The following is a 17,247-nucleotide window of genomic DNA, read 5'->3' as shown; positions in this document are numbered from 1 at the left end:
TTCACGATTAAAAAGATAGGTTCGGTTTAAAACCCAAAGTATAACATTTTTTGCTTACGGCTTTCCCCCCTCCCTTAGTAGAGAAGAGTGGGCATTTGCATTATTGTGACATCCGCAACGACGCTCCTGTTTTGTACTTTGTCACTTTTGAAAAATTGAAGTGCTCCCCTGAGAGGTGATGGTGTTGGACGTAAGGTAGTTTCACTTGGAGCCTATCTGGAAGTGGGATAGTTTCAATAAAAGTGTATTTGGAGAAACGATAGTTTATTTTTAGTGTTGCGAAGTATGTTAGGTGAATGAAGACTCATTAAAGGGCTTTTAAATATGCAAGAACTCAATTTTTGGAATGAAAAAAATGCCAGATGTGCCCTTTTAATTTGGACACAATGATATATGTCTCTTTTTTTTGTGAATTATGAAAAGTTTGATCCCTTCTACTGTGTCATATTTTTTTGGTATATTTTCGTATTTTATTTTTGTATTATTTTACTAAAACTTTACGTCTCTTCTTGTTTATAGAAGTACCGAAGACAGACCTAAACCCTAAAGAAGATGGCAACAACCACATTGAAGAAATAGTGGCATTGTTGGAAGAGACTTTGGCGCTACAAAATGTGAGAGTTTAAATTTCATCCTGTTTATTTTGAAGATTAATTATTTTAAAAGTATATAGATAAAAGTGACAGATATTCTTGCGGGAAATTTTTATTTTTGTGATACTAATATAATGAAAAAGAAAGAAAGGGTAATGACACCGTAAATAAAATGACTGATTTTGATTGTACGCTCCGACTTGCCAATCTTAACAAAGCATTTGATAGATTAAACCTTACTAAATCAATGACTAAATAGTTAAAGTAACAAATAATTATTAATTAATTAAACAGGCTGTTATTCAAATAAAATTAACTGTTAAGTTATCAATTATTAAACAGTTAAATTAATCAACAGTTAAGTTATTCGAACAATGAAACAAATATATTATTATAGTCCAGGCGCCAGTAGACAAAAAGACTCTTATATTCAAGTCGTCATGACACATCTGTTTCACGCATTCTGAAAGTAGCTTCTAGTCTCATCGAACCTGCTGATTACGATTATACCCGGGAAGTGGTTCCTCTGAGGGGTGCTTGCCCCTTAAAAATGACTTGACAGGTTAAAAAAGAATAACTCAGGAGTTTTATTTCCAGTTTTTCAAGCTTGCAACGCTACATATTACAAGGCTCCTGGCAATTGAAAGGACACAGTAGATAATTATCTAAGAGGCAATTCTACTGCTTTCTTGAAGATCAAGGTTCAAACCATGGAAAGCTGCTTGAAACCTACCCAAAAGGCGAAATGTACTTTTGCCAACCCTGCAGAAGAACCAGAAGCAGTTAAAAACATTCTGTTGAATGTTGGTAAATACAGGGTCAACAACTGACATGCTAAAAAAATACTTCAGCATGAGCTCCCCCAGTATTTCCTGGCATTATTTGAAGCCCAATCCGACGGATTCAGATTCGTCTGAAAACGTCTGATCTGGAAAAACGTCTGATCTGATAAACTTGATAGAAGCGTTGTCTTACCTATACTCTAGGGCCTGTTCTTTGCCAGTTTTCGATGTCGATTCGAAGCTTTCACTTATTCTGGACTTTATGTCACTCGTAAGGACTATGACTCCGTCTAGGAATGAAACATTATCATTTATGTCACTCGTAAGGACCATGACTCCGTCTAGGAATGAAACGTTATCAGCTCCCGGAAAATCTGTTTACACTGCATGTGGATTCTGACCGGTATAATGGAATTCATGGAATCAAGGACCCAAGTGACTCACCAGTGGGCTTAAAGACAGTAGTGGTTGCCATAGACGAAGGGGATGAGCAAACTTTGAACATCAGCATGACATATAGTGAAAGTATCAAACTCGGTTATTCCTGGTAATCAATTCTCAAAAGTTCTTTGGCCAAAGCTAACTTAGTGGCTTTTATTTTTGAGTTTTGGAATAATTTTCGTAGTACGGGTAGAAACGTCTGCTCCGTTAGGTTGAGCTGCAGCTAAAAGGACCAAAATGTAATGGGCTGCAAGCAAAACGCTAGATAGTACTATTTAATATTTCAGGTCATTTTTAAGGGTCAAGCACCCCTCGGAGTTATCTATTCCCGGGTATAATCTTAATCAGCAGGTTCGATATGACTAAAAACTGCTTTCAGATTGTGTAAAAAAGATGCGTCATGGAGGTGTCACATTTTTAGGTCTCGGCGCTTGGACTATCAGCTATCCAGCCAGTTCGCTACAAAGCCATTTTGTCAATCCCTTTCTCGGTCATTGCTCAAAGTGTTACTACAAAATCATCTTCATTCTTGTGTCTGTCGCCGGACAAGATGTCACTACTTTTGGCAAAAACTGTTATTGCTTTACCTCTCATCGTATGAAGTTGCGAGAACAAGTTCAATCAGGGAAAATTGCCAGCCAGTGAAATGGAACTAAGAAAGAAAAATAGATATTTCGGCAAGGACCTCCGCCAAGCCGTCTTTGATGCTACTAATAATAAAAGTCTAATTTCCCAAGTGAATTAAACAAAAATAAAGAAATCAAACTAAGAAAGCAAATTGCTGAAAAAGAAGAGAAAAGACAAAAAACGAGCCACCCTAGTAATTGAAAGCGAAAAGATAACTGAATCCCCCCCCTAAAAAAAGAAAAAATTCCTTCAAATTTTTGAGTCCTGTTTCCTCTGTCCATGATTGTTGACGCAGCAAGCCTAGTACCGTCTTTTATTTGATTGATCTTTTTCTTAGCTTCTCTTTCGTTCGCTATTTGAGCAGTGCCTCGCATTGTAAAATGTTAACGCTCGCCTTTTGCTATTTTAAAATGTGCTGGGACTATATAAAGTCGACTGCATGTTCGTTCGTCGGGAAAGGGGGGGGGGCTTAAAACGAATCTTTAAGTCTTTAGTAATGAGATAAGTAAGAATTTATGATTAGTTACCGGTAAAGTTAATTAATTATCAGAATTATGGGGGTTTCTTTAGATGGTCTCCAGATGTTAAATACTATCCTATAATCTGTGGGTGCAATCATTGGTGGCAAAAAATTGGTGTGAGATTCATGTATCTCTTAGTAGTGTCGTTCATAGGAACAACACACTGCTTTTCATCATAATTGAACAGCATAATGCCAAAAGATTATTAGAAATAAACTAATGTATGTGAACATTTTCACCACATAATCAATAGCTCTTTAATGAAAAAGAAAATCAAACATAATAAGCCTTATATAATTAGCCTTACAGGCTTTATAAGGCGAAAATTACAATTTGAGTCTCTTAAAAAGAAATGGTGTACGCATCATACATGTACATGTATGTTGTACAAACATCATACATGTACAACAGCTCGTTGATTGTCAGCTTGATATCGATATTACAACATGGCACACCGTTCACACAGCAAAGTTGCAAAATTCTTTCATGAGACATGGCCGGCACATCTCTTAAGATGACTACGACAGAAACCGGTATGAGGTTTGACAGAATAAATTCAAAACAGATGCGATTTTGATTGCTTGGTTTTGATATTTCAGAGCAGCCAGCTAACCTAACCATCTTGACGCATGAACCTGTGAAAAAAAACGGAGAAAAAACATTAATAAAAATCAGCTATATAAAATCACGGAGTCATTTTCTTGATTCGAAGCTTAAGCAGGTTTGGATGTGAACTAGATCGGAATAGATTTTTGTAATAAAAGGTTTTTTTTTATCTTTTTAATTTATTCGGACGGAACTTGAAATTTTATTGAGACATTTCATTTGTCCTAATAAGTGTATTATAGGTAAATATTTATGATAAGATACTGTTGTATTTTACAATATTTTTATATTTTGGTCAGCGTCGTATCCAGGATTATTTTTTTTTTGGGGGGGGGGTATAAAAGATTTTTTCGGGGGAATCTTACACCAAAAAAATAAAAACGCATCGAAAATTTGTTTATATTAATTTTTGTTACGTTTTTACGTGTCGGACAAACATTTCATGGGGAGGGGGGGTCAAACCTCCTATCCCTCCTGCCCCTGGATACGGCCTTGATTTTGGTATTTTTATAATATCATCCTTTTCAATATCTCTTACATTCCTCAAAAATATAATCTTAACAAAATGATTCAAGTATTTCAAACATACCTTCAGTATCTATTCAAATTTTCAGTTTCAGCGTTTATTTGTAAAAATATTGATTTATTGCATAGCAGAAAAATAATGGTAGTTGTGGCATTGTCCCTTGCCTTATTACTCTTTATATTGAGATTCATATTAGGTTATGTATACGATACAATTACGTGCATATTATACATACTGTATAAGATACATATTATACATATTATGTCAAATAGAACTGTTTAAAACCCGTTCGATCGAGTTGATAAAATACAGAGTAGATAAAAAAAAATCATTTATTGTAGCTTTTTTATGTAGTATGTTACTTAAGATATGTTTAATATAGTTGTTGTCCTTGATTTCCTTTTCTTATGAAGGGAATTTTGTTTCCTAAGAACTTATTATAATTATTGTTTATTTGAAATATTCAAAGTAACTAACGTTTTTTGGACATACTAAAAGAAAAGACCGGAGAATGGCTTGAGTGTATTGGGAACAGAAGCCCTCGGGTTGCCAAATATGTCCGGTCTTGGGCTGCTAAAAATAATCCTTAATATAAATGTTATCTTAAAGTTGGCGAAAAAAAAGGAGATATGCTTAAATTAATTTCGTAGAAACTGGTCTGTATTCATTTTTCTAGTAGGCTATGCCAAAAGTTAGAACCAGAGAAAGGCTTGAACGTATCCAAAAGAGAAGCCCTTGAGTGCCAAGTATGTCCAGTTTTGGACTGCTAAAAATCTTTTTTTTTTAAATATAAATGTCTTCTTAAAGTTAGTGAAAAAAAAGAAGAAATGTTTAAAGTAATTTCTTAGAAGCTAATCTGCATTCGTAATTTTTTTTTCTAATAGGCCATGCCAAAGGCAAGGACTGGCGAATGGCTTGAACGAATCGAAAAGAGATGCCCCATAGTTACCAAACATGCCCAGTTTTGGGTGGCCAAGTCACGGCTAGTCAACAGGAAGAAGCATGCACAAGAAGCCTTTGATATCATTGAAGAAGGGTGCCTTGCTGGAGCTGAAGTAAGCAATTCTAAAATCTAGCTTCTAATATCAAAAGTGATATTTATTGTTATTTGGGCACTTTTTTAGTTTATTATTAGACAGTTTTTTATTTAGGAAATGGGGCCTTTTCCTTTTAATAAATTATCAGTTTTTATAGGTAAAAGAGTTTGCTTTTTCATCATTGAGGAAGGATGCCCTCCCGGAGCTAAAGTAAGAAATTCTAAAATCTAAGTTCTCATTCTAATATCAAAAGTAATATTTTTTCTTGTTATTTGGGTACGTTTTTAGTTTGTTATTAGACATTTTCGTCTTTAAGAAAGGGGGCTTTTTCCTTCTTAATAAATTCTTAGGAGAAGTCCTTTCATTGATTAATTTTATAATTCAATAAAATACACTTAAAAATAAAGTAAAATAGATAAAAGGAATTAGAAAAAAGGACGTTTTTCCTTTTTGTTGTCCTTTAAAGACGTTTCCCCCTTTTTATCATTAATAAATAAGACAGATAATTTTGATAATTTTATTTCACAAAAAAAAAAACAAAAAAAAAAAGAACAGAACATTTTTGCTGCACCTGCTAAGAAAACGCCTAAGGGCTTGCTGAGAGCAGGTGGGAATCTTCTATTCTAGGTATTCTAAAAAAAACTATTTTTCATTAATCTGCTTGGTAAAATCACTAAATCTCCACATATACGAAAACCATTCTACTTACGCAAAACACATTCATAAATACTATTCTTCTCCAAGGAAAAATCTCTTGGTTGTGTCCTTGAAGATTACCAGATGACGTGCATTTCGAACTGTAAACGGTATTATATCCCATACGCAGGGAGCAAATATCTTTTTAGAAAAGAAGCTCTAGTTGTGTTACTAAGTTGAAGCACGAGATTCGATGCTCCTCGTATGTCATGACTAATTGTTGACAGAAAAGTCGACAAATACAAGCATAAAATTGAACAAAGCTGTCTTCTGGTTGCTGAAACAACTATGAAACCTTGTTAGGACTAAAATACCAGTGCAATTTTACTCTTGTAATTGTTTTTATGGAGTTGTCAAAAACTTTTTGACAACTTCACTGATGAGGTATATTGGCAAACTCTGATGAGGTACAAGACGCTACTATCTGTGGACATAGTGGTTAGAGCGATGGTTCCTAACCGATTTTGAGTCAAGCCTAACATAGGCATTTCTAAAATCCCGATGCCCCCTCCTGATATTTAAGTTTTGTTATTCAAAACTTTATGTGTAATAGAATGTATGGCGTCATTCCAATTCTATCATTATTTTTTTTGCTCTTAAAATCCAAGTGAAAGTGACGTAATTTACATGAACATTTTTTTTAATTAAGGCTCTAAAGCCTTAATTTTGAGTCATGCCCAACATAGGCATTTCTAAAATCTCGATTCCCCCTCCTGATATTTAAATTTTGTTATTCAAAACTTTATGTGTAATACAGTGTATGACGTCATTATAATACTATCATGTATATTTTTTGCTCTTCAAATGCAAGTGAACGTGACGTAATTTACGTGAACATTTTTTTTTTTTTCAATTAAGGCTCTAAAGCCTTAATTTTGAGTCATACCCAACATAGGCATTTCTAAAATCCCGATGCCCCCTCCTGATATTGAAGTTTCGCTATTCAAAATTTTACGTGTAATACAATGTATGACGTCATTCCAATACTATCATGTAGCTTTTTTGCTCTTCAAATGCAAGTGAAAGTGACGTAATTTACGTGAACATTTTTTTATTTTATTTAGGCTCTAAAGCCTTAATTTTGAGTCATACCCAACATAGGTATTTCTAAAATCCCGATGCCCCCTCCTGATATTGAAGTTTCGCTATTCAAAATTGTACGTGTAATACAATGTGTGACGTCATTACAATACTACCATGTGAGCTTTTTTGCTCTTCAAATGCAATTGAATGTGAAGTAATTTACGTGAACATTTTTTTATTTTAAATTAAGGCTCTAAAGTATAGTCAGCCGAAGGGTGCACGTCCTGCCCATTACCCACGACGGGAGTCACGGGGTAAGAGCCACTCAGAATTTGGTCACATATGTCCAGAGTTGCCACTCTTTGTGATAAAAGGTGGCGACTCTTAAAGTTAAAGACAACTCTTAAATTAAAAGACAACTTTATTCAATCTGTGTTTAACTCTTTTGTGGAAAGCTTGACGTTTGAAAAAAATCGCTGCTCGTGTTTATCGATTTAGTGCATTATCGTGTTTTCGATTTATAGACTGGATTGCCCAATGAAAGGAAATCGCCGGGGGGGGGGGGGCTCCACCGTTTTCACTTAGATTCCTATATTTTCGAGGGAAAAAAATATTTTGTACTTTTTATCCATTTTGAATGCGAGTTTAATTCCTTTATTTATTATTATTATTTTTGATTTGTTTAGTCTTTTTTAGTCTTTACGTTTAGCCCTAGGTGGTTGACCGAAAAGAACAATATTCGGTAATCTGTCATCCTTCATCCGCACAACATGCCCTAGCCATCTCAACCTTTCTTTCATTATAGCCCTAGAGAGAGGTATTGAACCACATTTTTCGCACAGCCTATTGTTTGAAATACGGTCGGTCAGCCGGGTAGCCAGAACAGTCCTTAAGCAATTTTTCTGGAAAACATCTAGCAAATCTTCATCCACTTTTCGGAGCACCCTTGCCTCAGAACCATATTTGATCACTGTCATCACTGAAGCTTCCAGTATTTTAATCTTGGTTCGCAGGTTTATTTTTCAATTCTTCCATACTTTTTTAAACTGTGAAAAAACACCCTGAGCCTTGGCTATTCTACTTTAAAGATCTTCACTACTCCCACCATCTTTACTAATAATGCTACCAAGGTAAGTGAAGCTGCCCATCAGATCAATCTTGCCTTTCCTGGGCTCCTTAAGACAAAGTCCATCAAAATAATCCATATAAAGGGGGATAGAACACAGCCCTGCATAACTCTTGATTTAATACAAAACCAGCTGCTAACCTCATTTCCTACCTTAACCGCAGCGGTGTTATTCTCGTATATAGCACTAATCAGTTTAATGTATTTGTCTGGTATACCATACAAGGATGAAATCTTTACTAAAGCTCTTCTATGAACAGAGTTGAACGCTTGCTCATAATCTATAAAACTGAGGACCAAATGTGTTTGACAACTCAGGTAATTCTCAATTATTAACCTAAGAGTGAAAATTTAGTCAACACTTCCTCTACCTTTTCTAAAACCGCACTGTTCTTCTCTTAAAACTTTGTCCACGGCACCTCTCAGCCTAAAAAGTATCATATTAATAAGAAATTTACTACCTACAGAGAGCAGACTAATGCCTCGATAATTACCACACTCACTTTTATCACCTTTCTTATAAAGTGGCTTAATTGAGGTTTTCCTAAAATCTTTAGGTACTTCCCCTTTTTCAAAAATCGTATTCACTATCTTCAGTATCTTATTTCTAACCTCCGAGCCACCATATTTAAGAAACTCATTTACAAAAGTATTAGCACCAGGAACCTTATTATTTTTTAATCCTTTTAGTATTGCCACTATTTATTCCTCACAAAACGAATCTTCCGTCACATCTAAGGTATCGCAAACTTTTTAATTTTCCTCTATATCTTTTCCTGCAACTCTTTAGCGGTTTAGCTAATTCTGAAAATGTTCTGCCCATTTCTCTTTAATTCTTCACGATCTAAAATAATAATAATAATAAAATGAGTTAATAAAAACACTTAAATGCTTGATTTAAAGTATACCTCTTTTCAATTAGCAGTGATACCTGATTAGTATATGCCTCTTTCAATTCTATCTTCACTGAAAAAAGGAACAGTTTGTTCAGCAAATGCTCGGCTAGGTATTATTGGTGTTTCAATAGATGAACAGATGAACTTTTCTATCGAAAAGTCACCATTCAAGAGCATTTGACTTGATTGACATACACGAAAATGATTCCGATTTTAAAGAGAGTTGTAGCGATAAAGGCTTACAAAAGTAATAGCACTTCAGAAGATTCTAGGCCGGACTTATTCGCTGAAATATCTGACATAAGAGAGTTAGCTGCTGAAACTTAAAGCGTAAAAAGCATTACAAAACAGAGGTGGCTCTTAAAGAAAAGAAGAAAAAAAAACACTAAGTATCATATACTTAGAAAAGAATGATGTCAAAGGGGAGCAGAACCGTAGCATAGGAAAGGATTCAGTGTGCCAAATTGCCACATATGGCAATGCCACACATATGAGTTTCTCCCATTTGCCTTTTGCCACATTAGCCATTTGCAATCATTTGCCACACATATGAGTTTCTCCCATATCAGTTATGAACAATAGTTCTCATCACACACTAGTTGTCAGAATTATCAAGCCAATAATATACTGAACTAAGGACGCAAGTTGGGGGGTTAAGGTTTGTCTCAGAAACGAAGGATGATGCATCGAGTATTTTTTTCATGTTGGTAGTAACTGCACGTTCTACGTAAGGCCTCAAAAAGTTGAGAGTAGAGGAATTTTTTTCCAAGCTATTCCATTCCTTTTGAAAGATTTAGGTTGGCGTTTGACAAGCCCTGTGGGTTTTGTAAAACGCCAGGAATGCTAACGGAACGCCTGAAATTAGTCAGCCTTTCCTATTCATACTGTACTATTATACTGTGGCTATACTGTATGCTATACTATACTTATGCTAGGCTATACTCTATACTTTTCATATTTTTGAATTCAAATTCATCATTCATACCGTTATATCTCTAGGTCACTGTTCTTGAAGCATATTTACAAAAAAAAAAATTTTTAATTCTTAAATATTTTTCATTTTGGATGTAGTTATTGTCTTTAGGGGGTTATTTTTCTTCTTTTCCTCACGCCTCATTGGTAAGAGCAAATAAGATAGGATTTTAATTTCGTTTAACTGTCCACATAGTTCAGACTCTTAATTTATTTGTTTATGTATGTTTCCTTAACGTTCAGTGTTTTCTATAAAGCAGCTTTCACATTACAAGGATAAAGTAAAAATTCATTTAACCATCATGATCAACTACAATCATCAAAATTATCATAAGCAAAACTGTTCAAAAATAAAATGTGGAATTAGATTCAACATTCAAGCTCTGATCAAGCATGAATGGCTCCCTTGGAAAAGTTTCTTAATATATGTTCAAAATTAATTTGCTCATCCAAAAGCTCCATTATGTTACAACTATGTTAACTTTTTCACAGCGTTGCATAAACTCGGCACTGACTACGATACAGAAAACTAGCTTTGTGACATTACATAATGCATCTTAAATTATGTTAGTGTGAAGGAACCCATCCCGATGCTTAACCCTATTTGTAATAATGACCCTGCATCAGACAGGATTGATCATTGCATCTGTGTAAGTCTTACCCTTTGTTACAGCCTCTGTCTTTGCTTGATGAAGAAACCACAAAAATCCGGGCTCTTCTTGGATTTACTCCCGACCGCAGAGAGAGAGCACGATCACCTAGACTTCTCCAAGAAATTAACTCACAAAACGCATTTGAGTCGCAAGTTATTGCATATGAAGCAAAGTTGGATAAGCTGGCCGGAGGTATAGCGTAAGTATACACCTATTCGTATAGACAATTACGCTACAAGATATGGATATTTTTGTTTACACCAATGTCTACAACTTTTCGCATAGGATTATGAACTAAGCAATAAGATGTTAGTGGTAATTAGGATCAGCCGACGATTTCTTTTTTTTTGGGGGGGGGGGGGGGTCAATATCGGTCAAGGAGAGCATCTTATCACGATAAGACGAAAAATCAGGATCGTCTAATGTTTTTGTTTTTTTTGGTTTTTTTTTTAAGGGAGACGGGGTATTTCGGAAAATGGTTTTCGGCTATTATATCAATTATATCAAATAGTTTTCTTGGTTTTTGGTTTTGACTGACAGTGTTAATAAATGAAGAAGTAAAACCTTTCATTTTTATTTCGCTATCCTGTTTTTTTTTTTCCTGTTGGCGGTTTCAGTTTATTCTGATAAAATAGTAAGGGTAAAACCTATATTTTTTGGGAAATGAGTGGACTTGTCTAGGATCTAAAAGGATTTTGTTCGCTTTTCCTTGGGTGAGGAGTTTTATATTCTATGATAAAAGATCTAAAGTTGCTCCGCTAAGTTTTCATTTTTTTTTGCAGTGTTTTTGCTTTCTAATGGAAATTTCTGTTCAAGCAAACAGGACTCAATTTCAATTCAAGTTAGATTAAAATTGAACCTGGCTTCAGATATGTCACGGCTCGGCCGCCGATTCAAGGTTATTGTGAAAAAGTGTCAAGGGTTAACCTCTGTAATTTTTGTGTGGACCTGTGACCGTGATTGATGAATAAAAGAATAAAGTTTGGAAAGCTGCGCGTAATTCTTGCTTGGGGCAGAAAAGGGCTAGAGCCCTTTTTGGCCTTTTTTCTTACTACTTGTCTTTGGGCTAGAGCAAACAGTGCTTGAGAGTGCTTATAGTCAATGTTAGAAAGAGCTACCTAAAGCTGTTCTGCTAAGCTTATGTATTTTAGAGCGTTATTTCTGATTTCTAATGGAAAGTTCTGTTCAAGCAAGCAAGAAAACGGATGGCAGGTTCAATTTAATCTAGAAGAAAAATTTAAAAATGCCAAAAAAAAATTGCATTTCATAAAAGCAACTTATTTTCACGGGTCTGGAAGTGCTGCCATCCGTTTTTATAAGTCTTTTTGGGATTCTGTTCAGTTTTCCACGTTTGGGACTGAGGTAGGGGATCGGTATTACATGTACCTTCAAACTTTAATAGTTTTCTCATTGCTAAAGAAATTGGAGGGTTTCCCTTTGCTCTTTTCTTAGTTGGGATATTAGAAAGTTTTCCCTGGGCAAGAAAGTCAATTTTTAACTAAGAGAGGTGCGATTTTCCTTTTAACGCTGATTAATACTTCTGGAAAAGTATTCTGGAAAGCTGGAATACTTCTGGAAAGCTGGCATGTATATTACTTTAATGTATGATTAGGTCTTTGGTCGTCCAGTCATGCATGATGCAAGTATTTATCCAGAAAACTTTTACAATCAGAGTCAGTTGGTTTCAGGGTTGCCACCGGTGACACTTTATAGTGTCACTTTTAACAGTTTTTTTTTTTAAAGGCACTTTTTGGGACACTTTACACTAATGGGACACTTTTTGCCAAAAGTGACACTTTTTTTGCTAAGTAGCACTATTTTATAAAAAGAGATTTTTTTCAAACAAAAAAACAGAAGGAAAACTGTCAATGTAGATATACATCGGTATCCTTTTTCTGTCAGTTAAGATTCTCATCTTAATTCCGCGAGCGGCAATTATTGGATGCAAGAATCTTTCTCTGCGGTGAAACACGTAAACGTGTTTGTCTCTATCTGTGTGTGAGAAATTTTTATATTCTTATTCTTATCACTGATAAGCGAAGATCACCCAGTGATCTTCTGTGCGAAATACTTGGCAATGAAGAGGAAAGAGACAGGTATTTAACTGCAATGTGGTGGCGAAGTCTTCAATTGTTTTCAGTTGTTTAGTTTAACTATTTTGTGTTGTTGCAATAATTTATAGGCTCATAGACGGTAAGTCAGTCAAGCAGTTTGCAATTCTTGATTTGGTCCGAATTCAATTTTTATGTTTTATTAGTCGAGGTTTGACTACAATTCAAAGAAGAAAAGAGCAAGAAAAGTTAAGAGTGTATTTTTGCGCCACTATGTTAATAGCTGTTACTATGTTAACCAGTCACTGGGCCAATGACTGCTTAACTTTACGCGTCTTTTCATCGATTTCCGTGACTGAAGCCCAGTGACTGAAAAGCTCACTGGTGACATCACTCAACGACTCAGCAACGCAAAAACATCCATTGAGCTCACTGGTGTCCCACAGGAATATTTGGTGTCGTCTTCAGTGACTGGGCCAGTGACGCAAAAATGCGCTCTAACAATTCCGTTCATATTTTTCATATTTTTTCTTTGAACTATTGGCAATGGACAAATGAATATTCATGCATAACTATCATACTAAAAACAAAATTGATACCAAAACTTCCATTGTCTTAAATCCTATGCAATCCTTAGCAAAATCACAATATAATTTCACTTTTTTTCTCTTACTTAAATTTATGTTACATCATTACATAAATTGAATTTGGACGCATTTTCTCATTTTAGTTATTTCATTCCCATTAATTTTTGATTGCAAATGTGCTTTCACGCTGATACTCATAATGCTCGTTTTTTATTATAAAGGTGCTTTCATATTATTACTTAAAATGCTAGTTGACGTTTCCTATGCCGTAGTCCCTGGAGACATCGTAAAGAAAAATTTACTGGCAGTGGCGAGAGTTTTCGTGAAACTTATTCTATTCAGGTTGTGATAAACAGATTAAATGATATAGCTGTCTTATTGTTTTTTCCACTAGTTTTGCCAAATAAATTATTTGAAAGAGTTAGTGTCTGAACCACTATTAGTTGTGTTTATTATAGAGCAAACGAAAGCTCCGAACTATGTTTGCGGCATTTTCTTCAGTATTTTCGCAGAAAAGCAAAGTTTCAAGCTCCTGAATGCATTGCAATGATCCTGATAGTCCATTTTATGGAAAAACTGGATAAAAAACTCAATGCAGACGAGTGTTGATGTCCTTTTTTTTCCATTTTATCGAAAGAAAAAAACTGAAGGTTTTTCCTCTTTTCTTTTTTCGTTCCTTTTTCAAGCTATGAACAAAGGCTGCTCAGAAAAAAAAGAGAAAAGTACTCTGTGGCACGAGTTTCCATTTTATACAGTAAGCACCATTTGTCTTTTAGCGGGTTTTAGGAGGAGGGCTGGACATTTGACAAGGGTGGAAGTGCTACGCAAAGCCGGAAATAAGCACCGACTAAGTAAAATCAAAATTTCTTTTTTATAGTTGATAGATGGCTTTAGATCCAACATTTCATGGTGGAGGTTGGAGAATTTAAAGATGTGGGAAACCACGCGGGGGTGATTCCAAGCTGATTGGCCAATATTTTCAATTTAACAAGCTTGTTGACATTAGTGCGAGCGACGCGAAGCGTCGCGAGCGGCAAATTTTAGGAAAATGACACTTTTTATACAAAATTAACATTATTTTGCCACCCATAGTGGCACCGAAAAAACCGGCTGAGTGGCAACCCTGGTTGGTATCCGATTACCATAGGGAGTATACCTTTGTTTTTGTATGGCTGAAGCCCGGAGGCAAGTGAGTATTGTAAAGAGTTTAAGGAAATTACCTTTCATTAAAAGATGACGAATTTTATGCGTAGTGTAGTAAGACTTTTATCATGGCTGAGGGATCGAGTTGAAATTTTCAACTCGATAAGGGTAGTATTGAAATTTTAAATACGGATACTTGTGATTTTGTGTTTGGGGAAAAAGGGCAAAACATTTTCTTCTTTGGTCCTGAAAAGAATATACGCTGCAATAGGGCTACTTATGAGTTTGTGTTTGGGGAAAAGGGCAAAATATATTCTTCTTTGGTCCTCACAAAAGAGTATACGCTGCAATAGGGCTACTTATAAGTCTGTGTTTGGGGAAAAAGGGCATAATATTTTCTTCTTTGGTCTTCACAACAAGAGTATACGGTGCAATAGGGCTACTTACAAGTTTGTGTGCGGGGAAAAAGGGCAAAATGTTTTCTTCTTTGGTCCTCACAAAAGAGTATACGCTGCAATAGGGCTACTTATAAGTCTGTGTTTGGCTAAAAAGGGGAAAATATTTTCTTCTTTGGTTGTCACAAAAGAGTATACGGTGCAATAGGGCTACTTATCAGTTTGTGTTTGGGGAAAAGGGCAAAATATTTTCCTCTTTGGTCCTCACAAAAGGGTATACGCTGCAATAGGGCTACTTACAAGTTTGTGTTTGGAGAAAAAGGACAAAATGTTTTCTTCTTTGGTCCTCACAAAAAAGTATACACTGCAATGGGGCTACTCATAAATTTTTTGTTTGGTGAAAAAGGGCAAAATATTTTCTTCTTTGGTCTTATAAGTTTGTTTGGCTACAAAGGGCAAAATATTTTCTTCTTTGGTCGTCACAAAAGAGTATACGGTGCAATAGCGCTGCTTATAAGTTTGTGTTTGGGGAAAAAGGCAAAATATTTTCCTTTTTTGTCCTCGCAAAAGGGTATACGCTGCATTAGGGCTACTTACAAGTTTGTGTTTGGGGAAAAAGGGCAAAATGTTTTTTCCTCTGGTCCTCACAAAAAAATATACGTTTTTTTTCTTTTTTATGCTTTTCGCCTGACACGCTCTTTGCTAGTTTATATATAAAGAAAAAGCGTAGTATTTTTTATTTATTAATTTAATTTTAGGTCGTTAGATTTAACCGACGCTCCTCCGAAGGTGATCGCCACGCCCGTTCGTAGAAGCGCCAAAAAGCGAAGTAGGGCCAGGTGGTCAAACCACGGAGCAATTCCATTTGAATTCGATGCAGATGTTTTAGATTCAATGTACAAAGAAAATATTAATATTGAAATTCGACCAAACAAAGCTTTGCTTGAAAACGATCCTGAAGTCTGAACCATATACTTTTGTGTTTATAATTAGTGTTTACGTGAAAGTGATCGGTGCTGCTGCTATGTTCGTACGCTGCAATTGTCCACAATCATAAGACATGAGTAATAATTTATAATATCTATGAGTATTATCAATATTTATATTAATGAATATTATTATTATTTTTATGCATAAATATTACCAATACTTATAATATTTATAAATATTATCAACAAGGCCGTTTCCAGGGGGGTTATGGGGTTTGTACCTCCCCCCTTAAAGTTTTTAAAATCGTAAGACTAGTTAAGCTGTTAGTTTCGACCTATCACACTGCAAGTCTTTAAATAGTGTTTTTGAATCCCACCCTTATCTTTATTGGTTGAAACTTGTAAAATTGAAACTGAACCGGGAGTGGGACTTTATTCATTCAGCGCGAAACTTAATTCACTTTTTATAGAAATGAAGGCAATGAGGTATACACTTTGCCCATTTTTTATTTAAGCAAAAAATTGTTATGAGCCCAAGATATTTTTTATGCTATTTCTTCTGAAATAAGATTCTGGAGTTAGAGCCTTTTGATTTTGGACAATCAATACGAGCTTTTGGTGCTATTTTTCTGTTCAAGGGGAAAGGTCAATTGGAATTTGAAACTTAGTGTACAGTGATATCTCCAATGAGGTCGAGCTGGAATTTTGAACTTTTCTTTATTCAATAATCTCACTGTTGATTTTTTCTTTCAAGAAATAAATTATTTGATTTTATATTTCTTGCATTTTAGATATGTCAAATTGAATTTTAGTCTATCGTAACGTGATTTTTAAAGTATTTAGCACCTGATATCATCTTCAGCAAAATTTATTAAAGATATTCCAAGTATTTGTGATGTCATTAACATGAAAAGTTTGTGAAAAAATCGAATATAGAAAAAGCATTCAAATGAAAATTATTAAAAGAGTCGAACCCGTGACCCCCTGATTACAAACTAACGCGTCTCCTGCGCTAAGCAAGCATATAAATAAAAAAAATTAATAATTATATAGATGTGTTGTTGCACGAATCCGGGAGATTAAGAGGGCCTTGGGGAAGGGGGAAACCCTTGCAAGAATGTACTCAACAACTTCTAAAAGTTTCTTGGCGATCGGATTGAATTGTATAGTAATGCATACGGGACGCATGATTCATATAGAAGTGGAAAACACGCCACCCTCGATCTTAGATAAGATATTTATTTCAAAAAATGACTATCACAAGCCCCGAAGGGCCGAATTCACATTTTGGGGTCATATAATACAAAAAAACATAGAAATAGCACAACAACTAAAAAACTGGCTAAACAATACCAAAAGCAACAATATCAGAAAGGCAAAGCCATTCATTAGTCTAAAAAACAAAAAGTGTCAAACGTAAGAAGGTTGAAAAGGAACAAACTAAAACAAAACAAAAAATAAAATTTAGATAAAAATAGAGCTAAAAAGGTTTAAAATAGACTATATAAAAAGGGGAGGGAACGGTTGAACCAAACGGACACAAGCATGGGTATCATCAGTACAAAAAAAAAAAAAAAAAAAAATAGTGGTTTATTTGATCACTAATGAAGGGGACAAAGGTTTTTTAATACCTAGAGCTTAAG

The 17,247-nt window shown here is 35.0% G+C and overlaps 1 protein-coding gene across 1 annotated transcript; it reads left to right on the top strand.

Moving 5' to 3' along the window:
• The first annotated feature begins 523 nt into the window (after positions 1-523).
• Positions 524-16,377, top strand: LOC148954805 (uncharacterized). Its single transcript, XM_089107947.1, has 4 exons — positions 524-614; positions 4,981-5,151; positions 10,520-10,698; positions 15,434-16,377. The coding sequence occupies exons 2-4, from the start codon at positions 4,984-4,986 to the stop codon at positions 15,639-15,641; spliced, it is 555 nt and encodes a 184-aa protein (XP_088964073.1). The 5' UTR covers positions 524-614; positions 4,981-4,983; the 3' UTR covers positions 15,642-16,377.
• The last annotated feature ends 870 nt before the right edge of the window (positions 16,378-17,247 follow it).

This window comes from Artemia sp. Qi Xiang Cuo, chromosome 2, assembly GCF_049724085.1.
Source record: "Artemia sp. Qi Xiang Cuo chromosome 2, ASM4972408v1, whole genome shotgun sequence".
Classification (NCBI taxonomy): Eukaryota; Metazoa; Arthropoda; class Branchiopoda; order Anostraca; family Artemiidae; genus Artemia; species Artemia sp. Qi Xiang Cuo.
Note: the sequence above shows the minus strand (reverse complement) of the source record. Positions and strands in the feature narration are given on the sequence as shown.